At 37.7% G+C, this 18,136-nt stretch overlaps 2 protein-coding genes and 1 pseudogene across 2 annotated transcripts; all 3 read right to left on the bottom strand.

Moving 5' to 3' along the window:
- Positions 1 to 1,364: 1,364 nt before the first annotated feature.
- On the bottom strand, positions 1,365 to 4,420 carry LOC125468095 (annotated as a pseudogene).
- Positions 4,421 to 7,276: 2,856 nt separating this feature from the next.
- Positions 7,277 to 7,771, bottom strand: LOC103944182 (AP2/ERF and B3 domain-containing transcription factor At1g51120-like). The gene has a single exon (XM_009354608.2). It carries the CDS (start codon positions 7,769 to 7,771, stop codon positions 7,277 to 7,279), a length of 495 nt encoding a protein of 164 aa, XP_009352883.2.
- A 1,999-nt stretch (positions 7,772 to 9,770) lies between these two features.
- On the bottom strand, positions 9,771 to 11,175 carry LOC103944171 (cysteine-rich repeat secretory protein 38-like). Its single transcript, XM_009354595.3, has 2 exons — positions 10,453 to 11,175; positions 9,771 to 10,037 (listed from the first exon to the last, which is right to left on the bottom strand). Exons 1-2 carry the CDS (start codon positions 10,985 to 10,987, stop codon positions 9,928 to 9,930), a joined length of 645 nt encoding a protein of 214 aa, XP_009352870.3. The 5' UTR covers positions 10,988 to 11,175; the 3' UTR covers positions 9,771 to 9,927.
- Positions 11,176 to 18,136: the final 6,961 nt, after the last annotated feature.

Raw genomic sequence — 18,136 nt, forward strand, 5'->3', positions numbered from 1 at the left:
AGAGGCTTTAGCGGAAGGTCGAGAAAGCCAACTATTGTGTTAAAGGCGGTTGCCTCATATGACACATGGATCTGGCATGCTTTCTTTAGAGTCCTGAATCCCAAAATGACAATACAGTTCTTGGGCGTTCACCCCTCTTCAATAACTTGACGGAAGGTAAAACACCTCAACTTGACTACAACATCAACAACTGTCAATACAATATGGGGTATTACCCAAAGTGGGCGACATTTGTCCAAGCAATTCCAAATCCTAGGAATGACGCAGAAAAGTTATTTACCTTACACCAAGAGGTATACCGGAAAGATATTGAGAGAGCTTTCGGTATTCTACAAGCAAGGTGGAAGATCATTAGCGAACCAGCAAGAGGGTGGAATCGAGAAAATTTGGACTCCATCATGATGTCTTGCGTCATATTACACAATATGATAGTAGGAGGATGAGCGAGATAGGTATATTGATGGAGAGTCCGATGACGACCAAGAAGATCCAAATAGGTCAAGAAGGGCTTGTGCAAAAATATATGATGAGCCTAATTTGCCTTTCAATCCAAGAACTGGTAGTATCTCTATAAATGAGTACATGAGGTGCTATAGAATAATACATTCTCGTGCCACAAACAAGTACCTACAACAGAATCTTGTTGCACATCTTTGGGCCAAAAGAAGCATGGAGTAGGCATTTAAGTTTTATATTGTTAAATGTTTTTAAAAATATTGTTTAAGTTTCATGTTGTTAAATGTTTTTTTTTTATGTTGTATAATTTGTATGTTGGTTAATGTTATTTAATGTTGTTTCATGTTACTTAATTTAATTTAATGTTGTATAATGACTTAGGAAGTTATAGGAAAAAAATATAATAGAAGTTATAGGAAAAAATGGAATTTAAAAAAAATATGAAACAAATTTTGTGAAATAGAAGTTATAGGAAAAAATGGAATTTTTGTAAAATAAAAGTTATAGGAAAAAAATAGAATTTAAAAAAAAATATGAAAAATAGAAGTTATAGGAAAAATTTTGTAAATAAAAAATAATAATAAAACTGTAAAAAAGAAAAAAAAAAAAATCAAATGCAACGGCTAGCTGACGTCAGCTAGCCGTTGCGTTGAATTTTTTTCTTAAGCATTACCTGTCGAGTTATAACCCCGGGCTGGTTAGTTGGCTGCATGCAGGCGGCCCTCCAACCCTCTCCGATTCTATGGGGCCCTCTCAGATTCTACAACCCTCTAGCCCTCGGTTAGAGATGGTTTTCGGGCTATTTTCAGCCTTCTGGCCCTCTGGACCATTCGGTTGGATATGGCCTTAGTCTATCTCTTATACATCACAAGCCTTATTGCAATTACCTAAACCATTGAAAAGAAAAATGAACAAAATAAATGGTAAATTACATATTATGATTTCAAAAACAATGCAGTTTCCATCTTAAAGAGCTATCTAGGATATACTTTGGTGATCAATGAACCTCATTTTTTGGTGCTTTGACAGAGCTGCTCTTAGATCGATCGGACCCGGTTGTAATCACCTCCTAACTATTCTTTCATCCCAAAGTCATGTCAAATCCAACGTTACTATCTCCGAAAATTGATGGTTGTGACGGTACTGGAAGTGTGACTGAGTAACTGTTAAGCATTAGAACAATAGCATTCATTGTTGGCCTATCAGCTATATTTTCTTGCACACATAGCAACCCAATATGGATGCATCTCATGACTTCATTTCTTGAACCGTTCGTCAACGCAGGATCTATTAGATTTGAAGTTGTCCCTTCCCTCCAACATTTCCATGCCTGCGTTGTGAAATTCGTAGAAATATAGTTAGAGATAAATTATTTTTCTTGGTTGCATTATGCATATAGTTTAGATTCTTACGTAGCTTAGAAGATCCTCCACGTTCTCGCCGTGACGAAAGGAATTATTTTTCTGTCCACTCACTATCTCCAAAACTAAGACACCAAAACTATAGACATCCGACTTAATAGAAAAGTGTCCATGCATCGCATATTCTGGAGCCATATATCCACTGCATATCGAAACAAGAATAATATATGTTGGTTTTATAATCAAACTTAGTTGAGAACCTTGGATTATTGATATAGACTAACACAATTATAATATAAGCCATGTAGTCTCGTCGAGTACTTACTAGGTCCCCACAATTCGACTGGTGTTGCCTTGTGTTTGATCAACCCCAAACAATTTTGCCATGCCAAAATCTGATATCTTGGGACTCATTTCTTCATCTATCAAGACATTATTGGCTTTGAGATCACGATGAATAATTCTAAGCTGCGAATCCTCATGAAGGTAAATAAGCCCTCGAGTAATGCCTACTATGATTTTGTAGCGCCTATCCCAATCCAGTTGTGCGCGCTTGGTTGGGTCTGCATGTTCAATTCAAACCAAGGTTACAATGTTTCTTGTACGTTACAAGAATGATATTTTATGGTAAAATTTTGAAGTTAAAGCTAAAATTGTACAAAAAGAACATTGAAGCATAAATACCAAATATGATGCGGTCTAGACTTGCATTAGGGACAAACTCATAAATAAGAAGCCTTTCAACTCCTTCCAAGCAGAAACCCAAGAACCTAACTAAGTTTCGGTGTTGAAGCTTTGCCACTAACATGACCTCATTTTTAAACTCCAAATCTCCTTGTCCGGAATTTACGGAGAGCCTTTTCACTGCTATCTCTTCTCCATTCAATAACCTACCCTGAAAGAGTATCAAAACAAAAAGGTTGCATTCAAGGAATATATACATGAAACTGGTGATGTTGCCCATATATATCATGATGTTGTTAAGATTGGCAGGTTAGGTTTTTTCACAATAAAGCCCGCCTCGGTGTTATAAATAGTGGAACAATCACTATATATTGTATTTTATTTCAGTAAGGTATGATGTGAGAATCTTATCTTCAATAGATGTGTTATATATTACCTTGTAAACAGAACCAAATCCCCCTTGTCCTAGTTTATTGGCTTCAGAAAAGTCATCTGTGGCAACTCTAATGGTGTCAAAATTGAATTGCAAGGATTCTGCAATTCCAATTTCGTCCGTGTCTTCACCTGTGGTACAATTTTAACAAAAATTTCATATGTAACATAATTAGATCTAGATGACGTAACAGTACTAGGCTTCCTACTTGAAGCAAATTGAGTTAAATTAATGTTAATGTGTTTATTTTGTTACAGTACCGTACCTGGAATAATTACTTAGAAGCTTTTTTTTTGCCTTCCGTACTCTTATAGACAAATGCCCATGAACATTACTAACACCAAAGAAGCAATAATTGGCACAACAATAATAATGACAGTCCGAGATTTGCTGCTCTTCGATCCTGCAAAGTTTCTCTAATCACATGAGATTCTGAATAACATGTTTAAGTGATCGATCTATTAGAGAGAGGAGTTACCATTGATCAATTAAATTTTGAGATCAGTGTCAAGCAAATATACAGTCATCGGCGTATGTAATGGCGTGTACATACATATACGTTGTGCGTACGTACCTTGTGAAGTGTTTGTGGTATTGATTGATGGTGGTGGAGAATGTATTTGTGGCGGAGATGGCAGTTGTTTGACAGTTGTAGGGTCATAGAAGGGGTAAAGATCGTATCTAAAGTAACAGCTAGGTCTATTAACTCCCCCACCTACTTTCCCGTAAAATTGGGAGATATATGCAAAAGCCCCAACTAAGCAATCACTGCAACTTTGCTGTGATATGTCTGGCGTGCATTGCGCTAGTGCAAATATTGTTTGGAAAGATGGGGCACTTGTGTTTCCGAATGCAAATTTCCGAAGAGAACCGCCAGCTGCAGCTTCACTTCTTATGCTGTCCAGTAGCTTCCTCAGCTCTTGGTTGAATCCATCCAGGTCGGACGACGATACGTTATTTATGTTCCAGTAATACGGCGAAGGCTCAGTTTCCATGACGCCATAGATGGAGCGGTTTGAGTAGCGTAAAATGCATGTTTCATTCCAACCAAATGCTTCCTTCCGATTAGGGCAAAGCTGAGGGAGAGTATATCGGGAATTATTTAGGCAGCTACGGCAATCTTCAGCCTTGGCATCTCCTCTACAAAGTCCGGTTGCATAAATGCGCTCGTTCGACGAGTTTAGGCGATAGGATGCATTGTAAAAGCCATACCCGTTGCCGTTTTCGTTGGAGGGCAGGAAGGAGAGGAGGCGGTTGAGGGTTGTCTGATAGGTACTATTGGTGGTATAGTTTCCTTTTTCGTCTATGCAATTTTGAGCAAGGGCTTGATTAATCATGAGAAACAGAATGGGAAAGAGGCAGAATAGAAATCTTGAGGAATCCATTGCTGGCATTATTTGATATTTTTGCTAAAATTGGTTTGTAAAAGAGGATTATAGTTCTGATGGAAAAACTGCTACGCGTATCAATGAATATCTCACTTTACGCAAGACACGGTGGTGGAATACCAGACTTATACTATTCAACCTTTGAAATAAAGTAAACCACAGATTGGAAATGGAACAGGAGTCGTTGGCTGGGTCAATTTCTCTTTGCTTCTGGATGCATGCACTCTCTCAGTCAACAAAGTAAATCAATTATACTATGCAATTCTGACAATTATTTACTCGTTTTTTTTTTTTTAGGTCAAAAGTGCAAATTTTATTACTAACAAACAACTAAATACAAGAAGTTCAATTAAGTGATACATAACAAAAAACAAAAAGACTTAAAGTTACATAATACAAGGCCCAACACGCTAGTTGGAGCCCAAAAACTAACACACCACCAACAAAACACCTTAGCCTTCTGCTGACGCCGCCATCGTTTACACAGAGCATCCTCAGCGCAAACCAATACATCGGACCGCCGTCAAGCATCCACCTCCCAGAAGCGAAGAATATGGTGACTCCAGTATCTTGCAACAATCCATCGTGCCGATCGCAACCAAAATATGAAAGAAGCTAGTGGAGAACCCACTGACGACAGGTGCCAATAAAGGCAAGCAAGCGGAAGGTGGTGGTGTGTACACCCGAGTAAAAACTCTACGCACCTTCCAAAAAACCACAGCCGAGTGCTGTGAAGAAAGGAGATTGCAGATCGAAAAAGAGGAAGCAACGAGGAAGGATGGAGCCAACCCGGAGTGGGACTGGAAGAAATTGGAAAAACAGAGTGAGAGGGATAGATGAGAGCCATGGAAGTGGAAGGAGAACGGAGGTGAGGATAGATCGAAGCGGAAAAAGAGTGGAAGAGCAAGGGGGATAGAAAAAGTAGGCAGTGAAAAATTGAAGCATAAGGAAACGAAAAGAAAGAAGAACAAGGAAAGAAAGTAGAGGACTGCCACCGACCCTTGCCAGAGCTCGAGCTGGCAGCTGTGGAGAAAAATCAACGATGGAACAACTCACACAGAGAGGTGAGAAAAACTCTTAGAGAGAGAGAAAAAGAAAGCACTCTCATTATTTACTCGTTTGGTTCGATATACCTTCCTACTTTGTGGTCAGAATACGATTGTCAATTTGTAATGTAAGATGATAAGGCTGGCAAGGGTCGGCTTAGATTGATTGTAATCGGAAGATTAAGGTATCAGGAAAGCAATCCCATAATGGTTGTGTTTGACCTCCTTCAATTTTTTAAAGTTGGTTTCGTTGGAGGCGATGTGGAAGTCTCTTGAGCTCCAATTAGGTTGAAATTGGGGCCCGATTGGATGTTGGTGTGATTCGATTGGATGTTGTGTTGCTTAAGTTTTCAATCTCGTCAATGTCGGAGGGATGAAGTGGGATTGTTTACGTGGGATGGGGTTTTGGAATGTGCAGAGGGGTTGAGGTTGAAGATAAAGAAAGAGGAGCTGCGCTGGAATTTTAAAGTTTTTTTAGCCTGCACAAGTAAGACGACATAAATTCTTTTTTGTTTAAAATTTAATTCAGCTCAAAAAATTAAAACAAAAAATGATAATTTTTTTTAATTTTTAATTGCCCACAAAAGTAAATTTTTTATTCTTTTAAAAAAATTTATTTTGCCAAAAAATTAAAATAAAAAATAATAATAATTAATTTTTAATTTTTAAAAATATTTCTTAATTTTTGACAAATAAAAATATTATTGTGACCATGTTCGTGATATTTAGGGTTATTATACAAAATGGTCTTTGAGATTTGCATGATCAATAGAAATGGTCCCTGAAATTGAAAATCAATAGAAATGGTCCCTGAATTGTCCACCATCCATAATTTTGGTCATTCCGTTAAAAACTCTTTAGGCAATTTTCAAAACTTCGTAACTCAATCGATTCTTAATCAAATTCGACCCATAATATACAAAATGAAAATAAGAAAGTGTAAAACAAGATTATACCTATTTGGAAGCCCCATAATTGCCGAAGATGGCCGTAAAATAGCCTGAAAGGTTCAAGCAATGAGCCACTTCCCATGAATCCTAAATTTGGGGGAGTGGAGTTAGAATAAAGGAGCATGATCAAACACTTCCATGGAATGTAAAACATGGATAAATACAAGGAGTGTGGAACTTGGAGTCCAAGCATTTTATGCCTATAAAAAGGCTAATAATCACACAAGAACATGGGGAGGAAAGAGGTAGGAGATCGTTCTATACTTTACAAGTATCTGAACAAACACTAACTTGAGCATCAGAGTGTTTTATTGCAGGTTCCCCTCCTCCCTCCTTGATGGCGAGCGAAGATGAAGTTTAAAGCTTCTCAACATGTTCAAGATTACTTGTTGGAGGAGAATTGAAGTACCTGAATTTTTTCGCTCCAACACTATCCATTTTAACAAAGCTTAGAAGATCCTCCCCATTTCTCCATGATGAAAGCAGGGTAACACACCAAAATTATAGGCATCTGACTTAACAAAAAAGTGTATTGCATACTCTGAAACTATATATCCATTGCACATCCATATATAGAATGTTGTTTTCATCAAATCCTCGACTGATATCCCATACATTTTTTGTGTTCCGAGCCCCCTTGACAGATATCTCATGCAAAATTAAACATTTGATCCAAAACTTGTATTATTTTTTTATGTTAACAGACGCATTTTAATGCATATGGTGAAACACTCAAAGTACATAAAAAAAAGTCTAACAATTATTCTGGAACAAAAACTTTTAACCATAAAGAACTCATCACAATCACAATTAAAAAGTAATTAAACTAATCGCATTACATGAAGCACTACATAAACTATTCAGAGTCAGAATTAAGCTAGCTTAGTTTGACAAAAATAAAAAATAAAAACTAAACTAGCTTAGCTAATTAATTACAGGTCATGTGATCATGATTAAACTACTTTGTTCTTTGAAGAACAGAAAACCTGAAAATGTACTTGGAAGTTTTCCAATCCCAGTCAAGGTAAAGACCGATTTCGTCATTTTCCTTTAAGCCTCTCCGAGGTCTCCAACCTCCATTCAGAATGTAAAAATCGACAGAGTTCCAATGCTTAAAAGTTAACTTATGCCGGTTGCACGTATCCCAGTCCACAACTGTAACTGGTAAGCCCTCTTTACTGTTGACCATCTTGGCTAACTTGTCGTCCAAGTAAGACATAACGTGTTTTCGCACTGCCTCTTTTGGCATTAACAGCCTGCTCAGCTCTCCGAGATCGCTCGCTGCTAGCCTCTTCCTGATTTTCCAAATTGAGCTGTAGTCCCAGGTCGGATCCCACAGATACAGATCGGTAGAGAGTTCGTGTCCTCCGCGAAGATCATTCAAACTACTGCCGAGGCCAATGCCGAACAGTCGTACTTTTGAAGGGTGGTGGTCTTCTTCTTCTAGTTTCATTGCTAATTTTTCGATTGAACGTAAATGCTTGGAAAGTGTGGAAGATAAGAGAAGCACTTTGTTGGTATATATAAAGATTTAATCATGCTTGGATTAGGAAAGTATTGGCTTCCTAATTTCATTAGGAAACTTTTCCTTTGTTTCATCTTTCCCTTTCTAATTATTCCTGGTTCGGGTATGTAATTTGCTTTAAATTTCCAATTCCGTTTGGGCCTGGGTTGGTCTCTTTGTGGCGTGGCCCGCATAGGTATTCAGTTGGGCTCCTTTCTAGTTGTCCAATTCCTTTGGGCCTGAATCAGTTTTAGGTTTTATTTATTTATTTATTTTATTTTTTATTATGGACATTTTAGGTGTTAAAATTCCTTATTTAATTTAATAGGAAACTAGATATATAATTTGGCACAAATATTTGAGTTCTTTTAAGATGAGAGACAATGTTTCATAAAATGTCTGACAAAAACTATTTTTTGTAAGACCGTTCTTTATATAGCAAGGGAAATGGATCCTCTTCGGATCCTTATATGGGAATCTTAAGGATTTCCACATCTCAGCCGTTTATTGTATATTGTGATGCTAGTTTTCGTCATGTACTATTTGTGTTTAATTTTAAATAAAAAAAAGTCAAATGATTTCTGATCACACGATACACGATGAACGGTTGAGATGTAAGGATCGCTAGAATCCCTACATAATGAATCCGGAAAGGATCCATTTCCCTTGCTATATAAAGAGCGGTCTTACAAAAATAAATTTTTGTCAGACATTTTATGAAACATTGTCTCTCATCTTAAAAGAACTCAAATATTTGTGTAAAATTATATATCTTAAATCGCAGATTATTGAAGTCAACTGACCATAATAACTCTGCTCCACCATTAGATTAAATCGTAGAGTAATCCTATAAAGACAAACTCGATAGGAATTTCATCAAACACTTTGATCCTCACCTTAAAAAGAACTCAAATATTGAGATGAAGTTATATATCTTAACCCGAGATCATTTTCTAAAATTAAGAGCGCTATGTATATAGTATATTGTAATGACATCACCTTTTTTTTATCATATATGGGACCTGAGGTACGAATATTTAGGCGCATTCAATTAGATACTATGATTTAGGTGCATTCATGTAGGTACTATGATTTAGATACATTCAAATAGATACTATGATTACATATTTAGATGCATTTGACTAGATACTAGAATTTAGGTGCATGGTGGTAGGTATCATGATTTAGATGCATTTGACTCGGTACTATGATTTATGTGCTTTCGATTTTCACTAATATTTTTTAGGATGTCTAGATGAGGTATGTTTATCATCTGAGAAAGTCGAGCAATAATCAATGCCAAAAAATGTGGAGCAAAATAAAACCAAATATTTAATATGGGCATTATGGGAACAAAAAAAACGCATTAAATATTTAAAAACTAGAAAATATGAATTTTAATATTTATGATGACATGGAAATTTAGTCAAGGGACTATAATGAATATATAATTTAACATAAGGTTTTAATTGAATTTCAATTTTTATCAACGATTAAAATGGAGAAACCCCTTAATTTATTTATTATTTTTTTTTTTTTTAACGAAGGTGTCGAAACTATTATATTAATTTAAGGGAGATGAGAGTTTCGAATTCGATATGGACAGGCAGAAACCCAACACTTTATCTATTAAGATATTGAACCACATGCAAATATTCTATGCTTCTTTCTATATGAAGAGCGGCCTTACAAAAATAAAGTTTTGTCAGACATTTTATGAAACACTGTCTCTTATCTTAAAAGAACTCAAATATTTGTGTCAAATTATACATCTTAAATCCCAGATTATGGAAGTCAACTGACTATAATAACTCTGCTCCATCATTAGATTAAACCGTAGAGTATCCTATAAAGACAAACTCGATAGGAATTTAATCAAACACTTTGATCCTCACCTTAAAAACAACCCAAATATTGAAATGAAGTTATATATGTAATTAACCCGAGATTATTGAAAAGAAATGCATATTATTAGAGCAAGCCGTATTACATTGGTCTTAATGGATACAAATTCAAGTACTTGCCAACAAATATTACACTTGCTAAATGTATGTAAAAAATGAAACAAAATTGAACATACATTTTCACCAATCGCTTCCACACTCTTAAAAAAATGCGTATGCTGATAACAAGCATAGCGACAATAGCAATCCCAAGAACGATGATGGTGATACTTTTGTTGTTATGTTACTCGTACCATTTCCTGTATTATTTCCTGCAAAAATCACAAGGTTTTTAGTCAAAAAAGCAATAAGCAGATATCAAGAGCACAATATTGTCCTATTTTTCCTTTTTTATGAACTTTCAATTTAGTTTTGAGATTTCCTAAACTTTCAATTTGAGTCAATCTGAATAATAAATCTTATAAGTCGTCGAATTTGCTGCATATGTGTAAGTTTCAGTTCATTTTTATGTTTACTCTTTTTTGTAAATTCTGATGGAATTAAGAGACAATTATGACAAAATTGTACAGTTAGGAGATACAATGGCACGAATTCGGTTCAGAGTTCCTCTAAACTCCTAATTTAAAATTTTCCGAGCGGCAAAGTGTAACAAAGTTCAAAGTTCAGGTTCATTTCTAAAGTTTTCCCTGAAAATTAAATTAATTGCAAGACATATAAATGATGTACCTTGTGTGCCTGGAAGATTTACTAGGGAATCAGATGCTGCGTCATAGAAGAGATTGCTCTCAAACCTCAAATTACAGCTGGGTCTAAGGACTCTCCCTCCTTCCTTTCCTTCACAGCATTTTGGGATATCCGAGGTGGCCTCTTTGAGGCAATCACTGCAATTTTGTCGGTCCAAATCAGGTGTACACTGGACTATTGCATATATGGTTTTACTTGCAGGGACAAGTGCATGTCCAGCTGCAAATTTTGTAGTGGAGTTTCCTGCTGCAGCTTTCTCACTTAAAATCTCCAACAAGGGGTTGAGCACCAGCTTGAACTGCTCAGCGTTTGACGCGTTAGTCGGGCCGGGCACAAACTTAACCGGATCATCTTCCACAACACCGAAAATTGAGACGTTCGAGTAGTGTACCGTGCAGCGCTGTGCCCATATGATCGCTTGTTTTTTATTGGTGCAGTTCTGCAGGAGAATGGAAATGGACTCATCGAAACATGAGTGACAGTCGTTTAGGGGAACGTCTCCTCTGCATAGTGCCATTGCATTGACTTTTTCGGGGCCTTGTCCGAGAGAATAGTTGTAAAACCCGGAGTTGATTTCGGTTTTGTTGGAAGAAAAAGAGGAGAGGACGGTGTGGAGGTTTCGTTCGTAGATGCTGCCATTGTTGAAGGTTTCATTAGTACGGGAACAGCTCCAGCAGTAGTCGGCCGTCAAAGTGCATACGCCATTATCATCGTCATCGGCTATGGCTGGAGCATGAAGGCCCAAGATAATAGGAAGAATGAAGAAAAGCAATGGTCTTGAGTAACCCATTTTTCTGTATGAAAACTCTGTGAATATCGGTCATTACATAGCTGTAAATAAGTAGACAATATTTGGATTGTATCCACGCGGTATCACTAATTCATCTAAGTACACGTATATTTATTTATTCATCATGTACACATATATTTGACCCAAAAAAAAAATCATGTACACTTCATTATTTATTTACTTATTTTTAGAGCTTCTGTTGAAAATCCGAGTCCGCGAACAAGTCACACGTTAGTGGGGTTTGTGTTTTTCCTTCTTCTTGGTCTAATGTAGCGGCTTAAATTAAACATGTAGGACAGTCGTTGGAGAAGACCTTGACCCCCATCTGTGGTCCCCAATCTAGATGGTTGCTTGACAATTTTGTTATTGGTTTTGTCCCCTTCATTCTATGGCACTAACTTTTCTAAGAGAAGACTTAGACTTACGAGTCTTTAGCCTCTCCCCTAACCCCTCCAATACGAAGAGAAATTCTGTGACATGGCTATCCCGTTTAAGTTACATGCTCACACATGATGAGGGAGATTAAAAACATATATACACACAATTTACATGCACCTAAAAATTTGATCTCATATTTGCTGACTGGAAACTATTGTATTTCTTCACAGATATTTCACGGATCAATATATAGAAGAAAAATGCAAGCACTGATCGTGAGATACATATATTGTGCACGAACATGAGAACAAGTGATTTCATTAGCACCCAACGCATTACTCATAGCTTTATCTTCACACATAGCCATCCAATGTATATGCATCTAGCCACTTAGTTCTTTATCTCTCCACAACATTTCTTATCATGCACGTAGGTTAACCAATAAGCCAGAGAGAAGAACGCACAACACTGCTGCAACAGTCGGAAGGGTGACTGGAATAGTAACATAGGATTTGTTCCCACTTCCTGCATGCACACGTGGAATAATTGTACTCAATAATATATGCCAAGCCAAAACTTAGGGTTTATAAAACTTTATGCTTGACTGGAAACGCTTTTGCTAAGAGCAGTTCCACCGTTGCTAAGGCCCCCTTGGGCTATTCATTATTTAATCCATTCAGTGAACAATAACTGCTCTTAATAAACAGTAATTGTCTATTGCATCTCCACCCCTACATTGAATAGTCATGCAATAGGCAATAAAATATTAGTATTTTTTTAAATAATACAAAATAATTTTATTTGTAATTTCAGATAAGATTTTTAATCGGTTTCGTTGTAACACTTTCTATTAATTTTCTTTTCTTTTTTTTCACGTGGTGCAACACATCATTCCAAAACCTTTGTTTTTTACGCATGGTGCCGATGCACCATTCCAAAACCTTTTTTTTTTATTATTTTTTCTTCTTTTCACATGGTGCCAACGCACCATTCTAAAAGCTGTGTGCTTTTTTTTTTCTTTGAGCTCCGGCGGTAGGGCCTCAAATTCACAGTTTTTCCTTAGTTAAAATCTCTCTCTCTCTCTCTCTCTCTCTCTCTCACTAAAAAACAAATTCCAAATCGTGCGATATGGGCGCAAGAATGGAAGGAGGGGGATCGCGAGTGCATGGAGGCGAAGGCGGTGTGGGGTGCGGCGGCAACTGCGGGCGGAGGAGGGACTGGATCTCTTCCATTTATCTGTGGGTGTATCATCAGTCTTGACATTTTTTAAAATTTTTTTTAACTTTATATTATGGTTGACGACGCCCTGACGTCAATCCATGTCACATGACCTTCGGGCTCTCGGGCTGGCAATCCCTGTTGGGCCTGTCGCTTGGGCCTAGCCTGTCCCTTGGGCTGGCATACGCTGGACCTTATCCCCCGACCTATTTGGCTCTGTTCCATCCCCAATCCACCGGGTACAGCACGGTGAAACTGCTCTAAAAGGACCCATAATCCTAGCTTTTTTTTTTTTAAACTGTTGTAAGATATTGTCAAAAATATCGTTGGTTATCTAAAATGGCTTTCAACTATTTTAAAATGAATAATGCTAGAAGGACCATGTGACATCCCGTCCCGGAATTATCGGAACGTACGTGTGAAAAGACTGTTTTGCCCCTAGTTTGTTTTCGTTACGTATTTTGGTTGTTTTTGTGTTGTGTTGGCATGTCCTTGGGCCACACACACACTCCCACACCTGCACCACCTTCTATCTCTCTCTCTGTGAGTTCCCTGAGCCCCATTCCCTTTCTTCTTCTTTGAAAACGTACGGACCACACACAAACACACTCAAACCTTAGCAGATCGAGGGAACCAAGACCACCTTCGTGCTCGTGAGGTTGAGAGGAGTTCAGTGGTACCATTTTCAGATAAGGGTATCGCTGTTTTCACGTCGATTTCACAAGGTCCGTTTTAGTCACTGTTCATGCAAGATTAATCTAGTTAGTTTTTGGACTTTTGAAGCTTGTAGATGTGTTGGTGAGGTCCCAAGGAGCTTGGGAGTGCATCGTTGGACGGAATTGGACGTCGGATTAGCCTGGTTCGAATTTGACCGGTTTTGGTTAGTTTGGACAGGTAAGATCGCGTGGTTTTTAGCCTTTGAAACTTGTATGGACATGTTCTACTAGCTTAGGGCTTCAATTTGGTGCAAAAATCTTGAAAAATGGTTGAGAAACGAGTGAGAAAACTCGAGTTGCAGGTTTTCCAGTTTTCCGGCGCCGGCGACGGCACCGGAGACTGAACGGAGAAGGAGATGGAATATTCCGTCAATTCTGACGGAATATTCCTGACGCCGTTAACGGAATCTGTCAGTTTTGACGGAATATTCCTAACGGCGTCAGTTGACGTCGTCCGTGTGCACCGCACGTGCCTGCGCGTGTGGCCATGCTTTGGCCGGCGCGTGCGGCGGAAGAAAATTTTTCTAAAATTATGGTTGTGTTCCTGAGGTTGTGTAGAGCACGTTGGTATATTCATTTGTCCATTTTGAGCAATGTATGAGAAGTTATTACGAACGGAAGGTTATGTGCTTTAAAAATTAACGTTTTTATAGTATTTTCGCATATAGGTGATACGTATCCCGAGGACGAGCGTGCTCACTCGAGGCAGGGGGGCTACGATCCTTCCACATACCAGTGAGTGGGCTTTTGGTTTTCCGTTTATACCTATATACATTTATATTCCCAGAAATTGTTAAAAAGGGCTATTTGTTTTATGCCATGCACCATATCCTTATTGTTTATGCATTATCCTATACATTAGTAGTGGCATACATATACATATTTATATTTGGTGCTGCGGAGGCCTAGGTAAGTGCTAGGTAAGCGTTGTTTAACATTTGCATTAAATAGTGATTAGAGGTGCTTAGAGAGTTCATAACCTGCACCCCCGGTGTTAGTGCTCCCGCCCAGAGTAGGGCACAGTCCTTCACGTGTTGTTCACCTCTCGCACCACACGCTCAGCTTGAATCCAAGTTAGGTGCACAGTCTTGTCGTATAGACCACTTTAGGTGGTTCCGACTCTTAGGTGACCCGCGATTATTCGCACAGCCTTCACGTGATCGTAGCACTAGAGCGTTTATATGTATTACACCCAGGCCTGTCGTACAGACCACTATAGGTGGTTCCGACTCGTGGGCAGGTTTAGTTATTGAGATTGAGATTTGAGCTCTAGATTCAGCCGAACAGGTCACTTTAGGTGACTCCGGCTGCCAGTGATATGTTATTGATGTGATTTATACCTGAGCACTTGCATATCTTTATGAGGCTTTAAGATGGCATACCTTTGAGCATGATTGGCATACCCTTGAGCATGATTGGCATATTTATACATACGTATATATGTTTATTTTCTGGGAAGTATACAGGTTTTACGGCGAGGGGTTAGAATGTATTTTATGAAATGGTTTTCAAAGAGCTTTGTTTTTGCCCACTCACGCTTTTGTTTTGCGCCCCTCCAGGTTCTAGTAGCTTAGCGGGTTCGGTGGTTTTCCAAGAGGGCGTCTCGGCATTTCTGACAGACACTCACCATTGTAGGGTCACCTTCGGGTGTACTATTGTCGTACCATTTTCTTTGGACTGCTGTAGTATTTATGCTCTGAATTCAGCGTCTCACTTACGCTAGCACTTATCTTATCACATTGTGTATGATAGTTTTTAAATTATTCGTACTTTTATATTACTTCTTTTAGCTTCCACACTGTGCACATGGCTACGTCACTTCCACGTGACGGCCAGCATGCCCTGATCTCGGTCGGGGTGTGTCAACCATTTATTTAAATCATATATATATACATTTTGTAAAACACGTGACGTAATTGTTAATTATTGAGTTATTACTTAAGCTCTTGATTAAGAAACTTATTTTTTATTGATGATATATCATATGATTTATAAATTACATGATGTGGTGGTTGATAGCTTTCATTACAATCATATTACTTTCAGATAGGCCAAAGACCCCCAACTTGTTAATTACCACCTACACAATTCAATGTTGGAAATGTGCCCTAAAACCAATCATATGATAATACTTTATGGACATTTCACATGTTAAACTAATCTAGTTTAATATTAAGGGCAAACATTATTGTTTGAGCCGTTTCATATAAATGTTATATGCTTAAACGATAAGTCCAAGGAATATGTGATTGGGAGAATGCGATCTAAAGAAGTTAGATTTATGAGACCATTCTTTCGTAGACACATCCTAAACGTTCCTAATCATAGGATTGTCAATTGGGCATTGACAGTCCGTTAAGATCAGTACGTGTTGTGTCTTCTCTCAGGGAGAGTGACTAGTCTCGAGTCATTGGTGTGAGTGACACCAAGACAAGCATGTAGGTGCTCAATAGAGAATGAGTTCACTGAACACGATCAACGAGGAGTTCTCATATTCATGTCACATGAGAACTCATGGTTGGGATAATGCAAAGTAATCCTTTGACCTGAGGCATCACAGCTGTCTTGTGGTTAGGTACTTGATCTTTGATTATGTCAAAGTCACTCTATCAGGGTGTCCACGGCATCGTCGGGGTTAAGCCACTTAGCCATGGAGGCAAGTGAATGCGCAACAAGGGATCTCTAACCTTCAAACTGTTTGAGGGAGAATACTCTATGATATGATTTAGAATCTCTGGCCAGAGTATGAATGAGATGTTGGAATGCGTTCCAGATCACATTCAAGGTAATCATATAAGTACAAGATTCACATTGGATAGTAGACATGAATAAACTATCAAACCAAACAATGTGGTCAAGAGTATTGTATTAGAGAAAGACCGTATTGCATTTGTAATCCTAAAACTGAATAGGTTATCCACCTCTTCTGATTAGCTTGGGTAACCATGACATGCTGCTAGGCGTCAACCATGGTTTGTGGAAGCCCTAAACGTGTATAATCACTAACGGGAGAATTGAAAGTAAGTTTCAATTCACAATTGATTAGAAAGAGTTTTAATCGCCCACTGCCTCGCTAAAAGGAACCTAATGGATCGTACACCGTGTAAGGTAGAGATTGAAGATTCAACGGAGATGAGTAAGAATAATTAAATGGTTTAATTATTTATGGCAAGGATTAATTAATATGATTATTAATCAAACGAATAAGTTCGTTAAAAGACCTCGAAATAGTTTTGGACATTAAGGCCCAATGGGCTTCGAACGTCAAGTCCATTGACTTAAGTTGTGTGACAACTTAATGAATAATGATTCACAAAGGCCCAAATAGTCCAATAAATCCATATGGCCGGCCATGTTAGAGAAGGAGTGGGTTTTGACTTATTTACAAGTTTGCCACTCAAATGAATTAAGGTATAAGTGTGACTTAATAGCCAAAATTCATTAACGGTTTTTTTTTTGGGAAATTGGAGAAACACAAACTCTCCTTTCTCTCTAGAAATGGCCGGCCACCTTGAAAAAAACATCTAGCAATCTTACTTCCTCAAGGTCACTCATTTCTTCTACAATATGCCTTGGTGTGGAGACTTAGAGGTTCTCAATTTTGGGAACTTGGAGAAACCTTTTCATCCATCCAAATCCATGGATCTAAGATGCAAGGAATGAAGGCCCTCTCTTTGGGTGATTAGCCTTTGCTTATGCAAAGAGGAATCTACAAAGGTATTGATTTCTCAACTCACTTTGTTTTGAGTTGAGTCTTGGTTCACCTATCTACTAGGCTTTGAAGTTCATGGGTTAAGTTTTGTTTTTGAGTGCATATAAACATGATTCCGCCTTTTAATTGTTAATTGCATGTTGTTGATGTTGCTCAAATGAACTTGTTTTTCACAAATCTTCCTTCAAGTGGTATCAAGAGCCTAAGTCTAGTAGTTGGTGAATCCTTTTGGGTTTTGTAGTTCATAGTTTGTGATTTGAATGTTGTAATTGTTACAAGCTTTATTCTTGCTTCTTTGAATGTAAATTTTGTTAGAAAATTTGCCATCTCAAATGTTGTAGATGTAGTTCATATGAGCATGAATTTTGGAGCTAAAATTTGGTGCCATGTTTTTGGGGAAATTCGGACAAATCCAAAGGGTGGATTTTTGGGTTCTTGTTTGACTTGTTAAAAGTGTTTTAAAGTGACTTTTGGAACCCCTATGTACCCTAGTATGGTTGTATGTTATTTCCCTTAAGTTTGAGTGGTTTTGGTATGTTTTTGGGTGAAGAATGTTCATGGAGCTCTTATGGGTTTTCATGAATGTTCTTCATTGTTCTTGATATGTTCTTGCCAAGAACAAAAGGTTTGGTGTTTTGATTCAAAGTTTTGATTTATTTCATAAAGTTTTTGTTTTGAAATATTTCTTATGTTTAAATATATTAGATATTTATTTTGAAAAATTAAAGAAATTTTAGTGGGTTGGTGTGTAATGATTTATTCCATTACACACACCCCACTTACAAAAAACTTAGAAATTTTTATACACTTTGTTTCAAGTGGCCGACCACCCTACTCAATTAGGGTCCTTGT

The sequence above is a fragment of a genome, unplaced genomic scaffold (assembly GCF_019419815.1).
Source record: "Pyrus x bretschneideri cultivar Hongxiangsu unplaced genomic scaffold, Pyrus_bretschneideri_v1 Contig19, whole genome shotgun sequence".
NCBI classification, from domain to species: domain Eukaryota; kingdom Viridiplantae; phylum Streptophyta; class Magnoliopsida; order Rosales; family Rosaceae; genus Pyrus; species Pyrus x bretschneideri.

Coding starts and splice junctions, on each gene's coding strand:
- LOC103944182 (XM_009354608.2), bottom strand. CDS start 7,771: ATGAAACTAGAAGAAGAAGACCACCACCCTTCAAAAGTACGACTGTTC.
- LOC103944171 (XM_009354595.3), bottom strand. CDS start 10,987: ATGGCACTATGCAGAGGAGACGTTCCCCTAAACGACTGTCACTCATGT. Junction 10,038..10,452: donor AAATCTTCCAGGCACACAAG/GTACATCATTTA, acceptor TGATTTTTGCAG/GAAATAATACAGGAAATGGT.